General features: G+C 49.5%; 1 protein-coding gene across 5 annotated transcripts in view; it reads left to right on the plus strand.

The window, feature by feature from the left end:
• The window catches only part of pdpr (pyruvate dehydrogenase phosphatase regulatory subunit), a 61,912-nt gene extending 51,518 nt beyond the window's left edge, over positions 1-10,394 (plus strand). For all 5 annotated transcript variants that reach the window (XM_079621449.1, XM_079621453.1, XM_079621451.1 and 2 more), the window contains one exon: positions 8,795-10,394. In XM_079621449.1, coding sequence (XP_079477575.1) covers positions 8,795-9,199 — 405 coding nt within the window. In that variant the 3' untranslated portion in view covers positions 9,200-10,394. The remainder of the gene's footprint in view (positions 1-8,794) is intronic.
• Positions 10,395-13,045: the final 2,651 nt, after the last annotated feature.

Below are 13,045 nucleotides of genomic sequence, written 5' to 3' on the forward strand. Positions count from 1 at the left end.
GGACACAGGGTTCCTCACACACTGATCTCTCCTGTAGGACACAGGGTTCCTCACACACTGATCTCTCTCCTGTAGGACACAGGGTTCCTCACACACTGATCTCTCTCCTGTAGGACACAGGGTTCCACACACACTGATCTCTCTCCTGTAGGACACAGGGTTCCTCACACACTGATCTCTCCTGTAGGACACAGGGTTCCACACACTGATCTCTCTCCTGTAGGACACAGGATTCCTCACACACTGATCTCTCCTGTAGGACACAGGGTTCCACACACACTGATCTCTCTCCTGTAGGACACAGGGTTCCACACACACTGATCTCTCTCCTGTAGGACACAGGGTTCCACACACACTGATCTCTCTCCTGTAGGACACAGGGTTCCACACACACTGATCTCTCTCCTGTAGGACACAGGGTTCCACACACACTGATCACTCTCCTGTAGGACACAGGGTTCCACACACACTGATCTCTCTCCTGTAGGACACAGGGTTCCACACACACTGATCTCTCTCCTGTAGGACACAGGGTTCCACACACACTGATCTCTCTCCTGTAGGACACAGGATTCCTCACACACTGATCTCTCCTGTAGGACACAGGGTTCCTCACACACTGATCTCTCTCCTGTAGGACACAGGGTTCCACACACACTGATCTCTCTCCTGTAGGACACAGGATTCCTCACACACTGATCTCTCCTGTAGGACACAGGGTTCCTCACACACTGATCTCTCTCCTGTAGGACACAGGATTCCTCACACACTGATCTCTCTCCTGTAGGACACAGGGTTCCTCACACACTGATCTCTCTCCTGTAGGACACAGGGTTCCTCACACACTGATCTCTCTCCTGTAGGACACAGGGTTCCTCACACACTGATCTCTCTCCTGTAGGACACAGGGTTCCACACACACTGATCTCTCTCCTGTAGGACACAGGGTTCCACACACACTGATCTCTCTCCTGTAGGACACAGGATTCCTCACACACTGATCTCTCCTGTAGGACACAGGGTTCCTCACACACTGATCTCTCCTGTAGGACACAGGGTTCCTCACACACTGATCTCTCCTGTAGGACACAGGGTTCCACACACACTGATCTCTCTCCTGTAGGACACAGGGTTCCACACACACTGATCTCTCTCCTGTAGGACACAGGGTTCCTCACACTGATCTCTCTCCTGTAGGACACAGGGTTCCACACACACTGATCTCTCCTGTAGGACACAGGGTTCCTCACACACTGATCTCTCCTGTAGGACACAGGGTTCCTCACACACTGATCTCTCTCCTGTAGGACACAGGATTCCTCACACACTGATCTCTCCTGTAGGACACAGGGTTCCACACACACTGATCTCTCCTGTAGGACACAGGGTTCCTCACACACTGATCTCTCTCCTGTAGGACACAGGGTTCCTCACACACTGATCTCTCTCCTGTAGGACACAGGGTTCCTCACACTGATCTCTCTCCTGTAGGACACAGGGTTCCTCACACACTGATCTCTCTCCTGTAGGACACAGGGTTCCTCACACTGATCTCTCTCCTGTAGGACACAGGGTTCCACACACACTGATCTCTCTCCTGTAGGACACAGGGTTCCTCACACTGATCTCTCTCCTGTAGGACACAGGGTTCCACACACACTGATCTCTCCTGTAGGACACAGGGTTCCACACACACTGATCTCTCTCCTGTAGGACACAGGGTTCCTCACACACTGATCTCTCTCCTGTAGGACACAGGGTTCCTCACACACTGATCTCTCCTGTAGGACACAGGGTTCCTCACACACTGATCTCTCCTGTAGGACACAGGGTTCCACACACACTGATCTCTCTCCTGTAGGACACAGGATTCCTCACACACTGATCTCTCTCCTGTAGGACACAGGGTTCCACACACACTGATCTCTCTCCTGTAGGACACAGGGTTCCTCACACACTGATCTCTCTCCTGTAGGACACAGGGTTCCACACACACTGATCTCTCTCCTGTAGGACACAGGATTCCTCACACACTGATCTCTCTCCTGTAGGACACAGGGTTCCACACACACTGATCTCTCTCCTGTAGGACACAGGATTCCTCACACACTGATCTCTCTCCTGTAGGACACAGGGTTCCACACACACTGATCTCTCTCCTGTAGGACACAGGGTTCCTCACACACTGATCTCTCCTGTAGGACACAGGGTTCCTCACACACTGATCTCTCCTGTAGGACACAGGGTTCCACACACACTGATCTCTCTCCTGTAGGACACAGGGTTCCTCACACACTGATCTCTCCTGTAGGACACAGGGTTCCTCACACTGATCTCTCTCCTGTAGGACACAGGGTTCCTCACACACTGATCTCTCTCCTGTAGGACACAGGGTTCCACACACACTGATCTCTCTCCTGTAGGACACAGGGTTCCACACACACTGATCTCTCTCCTGTAGGACACAGGGTTCCTCACACACTGATCTCTCTCCTGTAGGACACAGGGTTCCACACACACTGATCTCTCTCCTGTAGGACACAGGGTTCCTCACACACTGATCTCTCTCCTGTAGGACACAGGGTTCCTCACACACTGATCTCTCTCCTGTAGGACACAGGGTTCCACACACACTGATCTCTCTCCTGTAGGACACAGGGTTCCACACACACTGATCTCTCTCCTGTAGGACACAGGGTTCCACACACACTGATCTCTCTCCTGTAGGACACAGGGTTCCACACACACTGATCTCTCTCCTGTAGGACACAGGGTTCCTCACACTGATCTCTCTCCTGTAGGACACAGGGTTCCTCACACACTGATCTCTCCTGTAGGACACAGGGTTCCTCACACACTGATCTCTCTCCTGTAGGACACAGGATTCCTCACACACTGATCTCTCCTGTAGGACACAGGGTTCCTCACACACTGATATCTCTCCTGTAGGACACAGGGTTCCTCACACACTGATCTCTCTCCTGTAGGACACAGGGTTCCTCACACTGATCTCTCTCCTGTAGGACACAGGGTTCCACACACACTGATCTCTCTCCTGTAGGACACAGGATTCCTCACACACTGATCTCTCTCCTGTAGGACACAGGGTTCCACACACACTGATCTCTCCTGTAGGACACAAGGTTCCTCACACACTGATCTCTCTCCTGTAGGACACAGGGTTCCTCACACTGATCTCTCTCCTGTAGGACACAGGGTTCCTCACACACTGATCTCTCCTGTAGGACACAGGGTTCCTCACACTGATCTCTCTCCTGTAGGACACAGGGTTCCTCACACACTGATCTCTCTCCTGTAGGACACAGGGTTCCTCACACTGATCTCTCTCCTGTAGGACACAGGGTTCCTCACACTGATCTCTCTCCTGTAGGACACAGGGTTCCTCACACTGATCTCTCCTGTAGGACACAGGGTTCCTCACACACTGATCTCTCTCCTGTAGGACACAGGGTTCCTCACACTGATCTCTCTCCTGTAGGACACAGGGTTCCTCACACTGATCTCTCTCCTGTAGGACACAGGATTCCTCACACACTGATCTCTCTCCTGTAGGACACAGGGTTCCTCACACACTGATCTCTCTCCTGTAGGACACAGGGTTCCTCACACTGATCTCTCTCCTGTAGGACACAGGATTCCTCACACACTGATCTCTCTCCTGTAGGACACAGGGTTCCTCACACTGATCTCTCTCCTGTAGGACACAGGGTTCCTCACACACTGATCTCTCTCCTGTAGGACACAGGGTTCCTCACACTGATCTCTCTCCTGTAGGACACAGGGTTCCTCACACTGATCTCTCTCCTGTAGGACACAGGGTTCCTCACACTGATCTCTCCTGTAGGACACAGGGTTCCTCACACACTGATCTCTCTCCTGTAGGACACAGGATTCCTCACACACTGATCTCTCTCCTGTAGGACACAGGGTTCCTCACACTGATCTCTCTCCGTAGGACACAGGGTTCCTCACACACTGATCTCTCCTGTAGGACACAGGGTTCCACACACACTGATCTCTCTCCTGTAGGACACAGGGTTCCTCACACACTGATCTCTCTCCTGTAGGACACAGGGTTCCTCACACTGATCTCTCTCCTGTAGGACACAGGGTTCCTCACACACTGATCTCTCCTGTAGGACACAGGGTTCCTCACACACTGATCTCTCCTGTAGGACACAGGGTTCCTCACACACTGATCTCTCTCCGTAGGACACAGGGTTCCTCACACACTGATCTCTCCTGTAGGACACAGGGTTCCACACACACTGATCTCTCTCCTGTAGGACACAGGGTTCCTCACACACTGATCTCTCTCCTGTAGGACACAGGGTTCCTCACACTGATCTCTCTCCTGTAGGACACAGGGTTCCTCACACACTGATCTCTCCTGTAGGACACAGGGTTCCTCACACACTGATCTCTCTCCTGTAGGACACAGGGTTCCACACACACTGATCTCTCTCCTGTAGGACACAGGGTTCCTCACACACTGATCTCTCTCCTGTAGGACACAGGGTTCCTCACACACTGATCTCTCTCCTGTAGGACACAGGGTTCCTCACACACTGATCTCTCTCCTGTAGGACACAGGGTTCCTCACACACTGATCTCTCTCCTGTAGGACACAGGGTTCCTCACACACTGATCTCTCTCCTGTAGGACACAGGGTTCCTCACACACTGATCTCTCTCCTGTAGGACACAGGGTTCCTCACACACGGATCTCTCTCCTGTAGGACACAGGGTTCCTCACACACTGATCTCTCCTGTAGGACACAGGGTTCCACACACACTGATCTCTCTCCTGTAGGACACAGGGTTCCTCACACACTGATCTCTCTCCTGTAGGACACAGGGTTCCTCACACACTGATCTCTCTCCTGTAGGACACAGGGTTCCTCACACTGATCTCTCTCCTGTAGGACACAGGGTTCCTCACACTGATCTCTCTCCTGTAGGACACAGGGTTCCTCACACACTGATCTCTCCTGTAGGACACAGGGTTCCTCACACTGATCTCTCTCCTGTAGGACACAGGGTTCCTCACACACTGATCTCTCTCCTGTAGGACACAGGGTTCCTCACACACTGATCTCTCCTGTAGGACACAGGGTTCCACACACACTGATCTCTCTCCTGTAGGACACAGGATTCCTCACACACTGATCTCTCTCCTGTAGGACACAGGGTTCCTCACACTGATCTCTCTCCTGTAGGACACAGGGTTCCTCACACACTGATCTCTCCTGTAGGACACAGGGTTCCTCACACTGATCTCTCTCCTGTAGGACACAGGGTTCCTCACACACTGATCTCTCTCCTGTAGGACACAGGGTTCCTCACACACTGATCTCTCCTGTAGGACACAGGGTTCCACACACACTGATCTCTCTCCTGTTGGACACAGGGTTCCTCACACTGATCTCTCCTGTAGGACACAGGGTTCCTCACACACTGATCTCTCTCCTGTAGGACACAGGGTTCCTCACACACTGATCTCTCTCCTGTAGGACACAGGGTTCCTCACACACTGATCTCTCTCCTGTAGGACACAGGGTTCCTCACACACTGATCTATCCTGTAGGACACATGGTTCCTCACACACTGATCGCTCTCCTGTAGGACACAGGGTTCCTCACACACTGATCTCTCCTGTAGGACACAGGGTTCCTCACACACTGATCTCTCTCCTGTAGGACACAGGGTTCCTCACACACTGATCTCTCTCCTGTAGGACACAGGGTTCCTCACACACTGATCTCTCTCCTGTAGGACACAGGGTTCCTCACACACTGATCTCTCCTGTAGGACACAGGGTTCCTCACACACTGATCTCTCTCCTGTAGGACACAGGGTTCCTCACACACTGATCTCTCCTGTAGGACACAGGGTTCCACACACACTGATCTCTCTCCTGTAGGACACAGGGTTCCTCACACACTGATCTCTCCTGTAGGACACAGGGTTCCTCACACTGATCTCTCTCCTGTAGGACACAGGGTTCCTCACACACTGATCTCTCTCCTGTAGGACACAGGGTTCCTCACACACTGATCTCTCTCCTGTAGGACACAGGGTTCCTCACACACTGATCTCTCCTGTAGGACACAGGGTTCCTCACACACTCATCTCTCCTGTAGGACACAGGGTTCCTCACACACTGATCTCTCTCCTGTAGGACACAGGGTTCCTCACACACTGATCTCTCCTGTAGGACACAGGGTTCCTCACACACTGATCTCTCCTGTAGGACACAGGGTTCCTCACACTGATCTCTCTCCTGTAGGACACAGGGTTCCACACACACTGATCTCTCTCCTGTAGGACACAGGGTTCCTCACACACTGATCTCTCCTGTAGGACACAGGGTTCCTCACACACTGATCTCTCTCCTGTAGGAAACAGGGTTCCTCACACACTGATCTCTCTCCTGTAGGACACAGGGTTCCTCACACACTGATCTCTCTCCTGTAGGACACAGGGTTCCACACACACTGATCTCTCTCCTGTAGGACACAGGGTTCCACACACACTGATCTCTCCTGTAGGACACAGGGTTCCACACACACTGATCTCTCTCCTGTAGGACACAGGGTTCCTCACACACTGATCTCTCCTGTAGGACACAGGGTTCCTCACACACTGATCTCTCCTGTAGGACACAGGGTTCCACACACACTGATCTCTCTCCTGTAGGACACAGGGTTCCACACACACTGATCTCTCTCCTGTAGGACACAGGGTTCCACACACACTGATCTCTCTCCTGTAGGACACAGGGTTCCACACACACTGATCTCTCCTGTAGGACACAGGGTTCCACACACACTGATCTCTCTCCTGTAGGACACAGGGTTCCACACACACTGATCTCTCTCCTGTAGGACACAGGGTTCCACACACACTGATCTCTCTCCTGTAGGACACAGGGTTCCTCACACACTGATCTCTCCTGTAGGACACAGGGTTCCTCACACACTGATCTCTCCTGTAGGACACAGGGTTCCTCACACACTGATCTCTCTCCTGTAGGACACAGGGTTCCTCACACACTGATCTCTCTCCTGTAGGACACAGGGTTCCTCACACACTGATCTCTCTCCTGTAGGACACAGGGTTCCACACACACTGATCTCTCTCCTGTAGGACACAGGGTTCCTCACACACTGATCTCTCTCCTGTAGGACACAGGGTTTGTGGACACACACTGATCTCAGACCTCACACACTGATCTCTCTCTTGTAGGACACAGGGTTCCTCACACACTGATCTCTCTCCTGTAGGACACAGGGTTCCTCACACACTGATCTCTCTCCTGTAGGACACATGGTTCCTCACACACTGATCTCTCCTGTAGGACACAGGGTTCCTCACACACTGATCTCTCCTGTAGGACACAGGGTTCCTCACACACTGATCTCTCCTCTAGGACACAGGGTTCCTCACACACTGATCTCTCTCCTGTAGGACACAGGGTTCCACACACACTGATCTCTCTCCTGTAGGACACAGGGTTCCTCACACTGATCTCTATCCTGTAGGACACAGGGTTCCTCACACACTGATCTCTCTCCTGTAGGACACAGGGTTCCACACACACTGATCTCTCTCCTGTAGGACACAGGGTTCCACACACACTGATCTCTCTCCTGTAGGACACAGGGTTCCACACACACTGATCTCTCTCCTGTAGGACACAGGGTTCCTCACACTGATCTCTCTCCTGTAGGACACAGGGTTCCTCACACACTGATCTCTCTCCTGTAGGACACAGGGTTCCACACACACTGATCTCTCTCCTGTAGGACACAGGGTTCCTCACACTGATCTCTCTCCTGTAGGACACAGGGTTCCTCACACACTGATCTCTCTCCTGTAGGACACAGGGTTCCTCACACACTGATCTCTCCTGTAGGACACAGGGTTCCTCACACACTGATCTCTCTCCTGTAGGACACAGGATTCCACACACACTGATCTCTCTCCTGTAGGACACAGGGTTCCTCACACTGATCTCTCTCCTGTAGGACACAGGGTTCCTCACACACTGATCTCTCTCCTGTAGGACACAGGGTTCCACACACACTGATCTCTCTCCTGTAGGACACAGGGTTCCTCACACACTGATCTCTCTCCTGTAGGACACAGGGTTCCTTACACACTGATCTCTCCTGTAGGACACAGGGTTCCTCACACACTGATCTCTCCTGTAGGACACAGGGTTCCTCACACACTGATCTCTCCTGTAGGACACAGGGTTCCTCACACACTGATCTCTCTCCTGTAGGACACAGGGTTCCACACACACTGATCTCTCTCCTGTAGGACACAGGGTTCCTCACACACTGATCTCTCCTGTAGGACACAGGGTTCCTCACACACTGATCTCTCTCCTGTAGGACACAGGATTCCTCACACACTGATCTCTCTCCTGTAGGACACAGGGTTCCTCACACACTGATCTCTCTCCTGTAGGACACAGGGTTCCTCACACACTGATCTCTCCTGTAGGACACAGGGTTCCTCACACACTGATCTCTCCTGTAGGACACAGGGTTCCTCACACACTGATCTCTCCTGTAGGACACAGGGTTCCACACACACTGATCTCTCTCCTCTAGGACACAGGGTTCCTCACACACTGATCTCTCTCCTGTAGGACACAGGGTTCCTCACACACTGATCTCTCCTGTAGGACACAGGGTTCCTCACACACTGATCTCTCTCCTCTAGGACACAGGGTTCCTCACACACTGATCTCTCTCCTGTAGGACACAGGGTTTCTGGGCCGGGACGCTCTGCTCCAGCAGCGGGTGGAGGGCGTGAGACGACGGCTGGTGATGCTGGTTCTGGAGGAGCACGACCGGGATCTGGACGTGTGGCCCTGGTGGGGTGAGCCGGTGTACCGGAGCGGGGAGCTCGTGGGCGGCACCACCAGCAGTGCCTACAGCTACAGCCTGGAGCGGCACGTGTGTCTCGGGTTCCTGAGCGCCAGAAGCCCCGATGGCTCCCCGGCCCCCGTCACCCCAGACTTCATCAACCGCGGAGACTACGAGGTGGACATCGCTGGCCAGAAGTTCCCGGCTAAAGCCAAGCTCTACCCCTTCAGCTCGCTCTTCACACAGCAGAAGCGGCGCAGGGAGGAGATGGAGCTCAGCAACTTCCAGAGCAAGTAGAGATGAGGAGCGTGTGTGTGTGTGTGTGTGTGTGTGTGTGTGTGTGTGTGTGTGTGTGTGAGAGGAGCTCAGCAACTTCCAGAGCAAGTAGAGATGAGGAGCCTGTGTGTGTGTGTGTGTGTGTGTGTGTGTGTGTGTGTGTGTGTGTGTGTGTGTGTGTGTGTGTGTGTGTGTGTGTGTGTGAGGAGCTCAGCAACTTCCAGAGCAAGTAGAGATGAGAAGCGTGTGTGTGTGTGTGTGTGTGTGTGTGCGTGTGTGTGCGTGCGTGTGTGTGCGTGCGTGTGTGTGTGTATATAATGTTGTCGTTGTTTTTCAAACAGTTGATGGATTTGGTCGATGAATTTCTAAAACCTTTATTAATTCATCGTGTTGCAGAAGTTGCCCAGTTTGGACAGCTAAAGTGGGATTTGCTTGGCATTAGCATTATCTGAAAGCATAATTCAAAAGCAAAACTCTATTTAATCATTTGTTTCTGTTAATAGTCCTGAATGTCTTCTTGAGTGATTGGCCTGTTCTGAGGTTTGTCACATGGTTTACAGTTAAGGGGTTTATATGGATATCGGATTGCCACGAGACAATCAAAGTCCATTCAAACCATTGGTTTTTAATTGGTGAGAATTGGAGAAGTATTTCTAACCTTGTGTGTCTTTGTACCACAATATTTTGTAATAAAAATATAAAACTAAATGAGGCACTGAGATCATGTGAATGATTGTGACATTGATGAAAAATGACTGCTAGTCTCGACCGACGCTTTTATAAAGTGTCTTGCAGCGTTTGACCGTGTGAAGGGTGAAGCACAGGCTGTGTGTGTGTGTGTGTGTGTGTGTGTGTGTGTGTGTGTGTGTGTGTGTGTGTGTGTGTGTGTGTGTGTGTGTGTGTGTGTGTGTGTGTGTGTGTGTGTGTGTGTGTGTGTGTGTGTGTGTGTGTGTGTGTGTGTGTGTGTGTGTGTGTGTAGTTTTGAATGATGATCTATGGGAATAAGTGGTTTTGTGGTGGAAGATCCTGGAGAGACAGATTTGCACCTTACGCTTTGCTTGTATCTGTTGTGTTTTTTTCAATGTTAGACAAAGATATCAGGCCTAAATGGACTATTATACACTAAAGAATATCCTTCTGGACATCTTGCCTTTGTATTTATATTGTACAAATGTTTCATTGATTTTCATAAATAAAGATTTACGTCAAGAAATGATTCCTCATTTGGATTGATTGTCTTTATGTATTAGGTCTGTCTCTTCTTTCTCACATCAAGGGTGTTTATTGTTATGCACTAGCTTGAATTACTTTGTATTTTATAATGAATTTGGACTCATATGATTATTGTGTAACTAAGGTAACTGTTCCTTCAAGCAAGGGAGATAAAAAAAACTAACTACAATGTACTCACACAAAAGAAGAACTCATATCTCACAAAAAAAGATTTATTGACAAATAAACGAATATAACATTGTAGCGCCTGGACCAATCAGACACACACTAATTATTAATTATATTTAATGAATAATCCATCAAACACACTCTCCCAACAAAGGTCTATGAACCCCCCCCCCAAACTAACTTCTGTTGCAGGACACTTAAGACTGATCAGAGTCTACGACCCCAAGAAGGGATTTGCAGAGAGTTGTGACTCACTTTATTCTGACTGAGAAGGAGAAATAAACCCTGTTAATCCTATATATTCTATATAACCACTGGAGAAATGTAAGCATGCATCTAATTTTCCTTTTATGTGGTTTGGCTTATGTTTTCTTGTAAATGAATGGGTTAATGTTTCAAACTTTGCAAACTATGGTTAACCAGAATCATGCGTGGCACGTTTGGTCTCTATAAACTCCAAACTTCGTCCCCCAGTTGTTAATGTACATTACATTTTGCTAACTTTGTGAAGCATTAGTATTATAAGAATCTTGAAGATCCTTTTAAACACCCAATGAAATTACATCAAATGCCTCCTAGAACACAATGGGTCCCTTTTGTTCCCCTCCAAAGGAAACACTTCTCATGGTTCACAGACCCCCAGAGGCTGGGACATCTACACGCTTTAAACATCACTGATCACAAGATCCGCCGTCCTCTCGCGGTCCTTCCTGAGAAGTCCTGATGTGAAGATGATGCTGAACTAGAAGTCCCCCCTCTCTCATCAAGACAACATCAACCAACATCAACTGGAGCCTCAACAAATTGCATCAGGACAGTTTAATTCAAATGGGCGAGACATGCAAGTATCGAACTTAGTCTCATTATGTGATACATTAAGTGTCCTTAAGCTAGAACTAAACTGATGGTTTGCTCAAGGCTGTTGATCTGCTGATAATTCAAACATTGCTATAACTTCTTGCTATCCTGTGTTCTGCTTCAGTCTCTTTCCCTTGGTAAACTGTGTGCATGTATGTATGTGTATGTTAGAGTAGTTTAAATGTTTAGTCTAGTTAATAAAGTCTTGTTCATATCACACGTAAAGTTGTCTGAGTCTCAAGCTCATATCTGGAGTCAATAATTATATAGATTTTGACCACTTGCTCTCAGTAGTACTAAGACATTTCCCATGCCCCAGAAATGTACATTTCTTAGAATTAATGACCAATATTGAGGGTTCACAGTATTTGGTTGTAATGTTAATGTAGCTACAAGTTAATCCAATTAACTGATCCAAATATTCATAATGAATTGTAACAAGTTATGATTGATTATTAATATTTCATAGAACTAATTTGCTACAACATTAATATATATAATCAAAGAAAAACGCATTGTAGAACAAAAACTCATTCCCCCTCCAATGATATTAATAACCAGCCAACCCTCTGTGAACCCCAGACACAGTCGAGTGGACATCACCTCCGACAGGGTCAATAAACTCCTCACGCATGTCCATCCGATGGACCCGCTTCACAGGCCCGGTCTGACACACGGGAGCAACAGGATAATGCTCTATACAGACATGAATCATACACATCCTGAATTGTATGTTGTCCACGTTGATGGCTTTTGAGAAAGACCAACTCGCCTTTTCCAAAACCCTCTATCCTCATAACGTCTGTTACGACGGGCAACCGTTCTCTCCGTCTCTCCTGTACCTCACCGTATGCTGCCTGAAGCCCAGCTGATGTTCCACAGTGCAGGGATCAGGTGTCTCTGCAGTCTCTTCCAACTGATTGTTTAACAAGAAATCAACTGGTAATTTGGGTTCACATCCAAACATTAAAAAATACAAGGTCATACCAGTGGAGTAATGCACTGTGGTATTATAAGGATACCGGCTCTTTTTCTCTGGGGGCAAAGTCCGCAACAAATCATGGAGAGTACGATTAAAATATTCACACTGCCCATTACCCTGTGGATGCTACGGGGTAGAGTGACTCTTCTGCAAATGAGAAAGATCTACCCGTGAACATCCAGGCAATGCCGCCACTTCACTGGCACTCACCACGACGCGCTCTGGAGATCTCCCCTCACCGGCTGCTGTAACACTGGGAAGTTCTGTTCCTGCAAACACAGTGTTCATGGCCTGCCGAGACTTAGATTAACCCTTCCCGGGTGGTACTTGATCACAAAATTGAAAGAAGCCAACTGTGACAACCATCGCTGTTCCAGAGCATCCAACTTTGAGGTCTGCAGGTGACAGAGGATTATTGTCAGTGTAAATAAAGTCATTCCCCAACAAATACTCTCTAAACTTATCACATACAGCCCATTTCTGGGCCAAACACTCCAGTTTCATGGAGCTATAGTTCTCCATATCCCGCTCTGTCCTCCGCAGACCCCGACTGGCATAGGCAATGGGACGAAGCTCACCACCCTGCTCCTGGGATAAAACTGCCCCCAAACCCTGATGGCTTGCGT

The sequence above is a fragment of the Phoxinus phoxinus genome, assembly GCF_949152265.1.
Source record: "Phoxinus phoxinus genome assembly, chromosome: 8".
Taxonomy (NCBI): domain Eukaryota; kingdom Metazoa; phylum Chordata; class Actinopteri; order Cypriniformes; family Leuciscidae; genus Phoxinus; species Phoxinus phoxinus.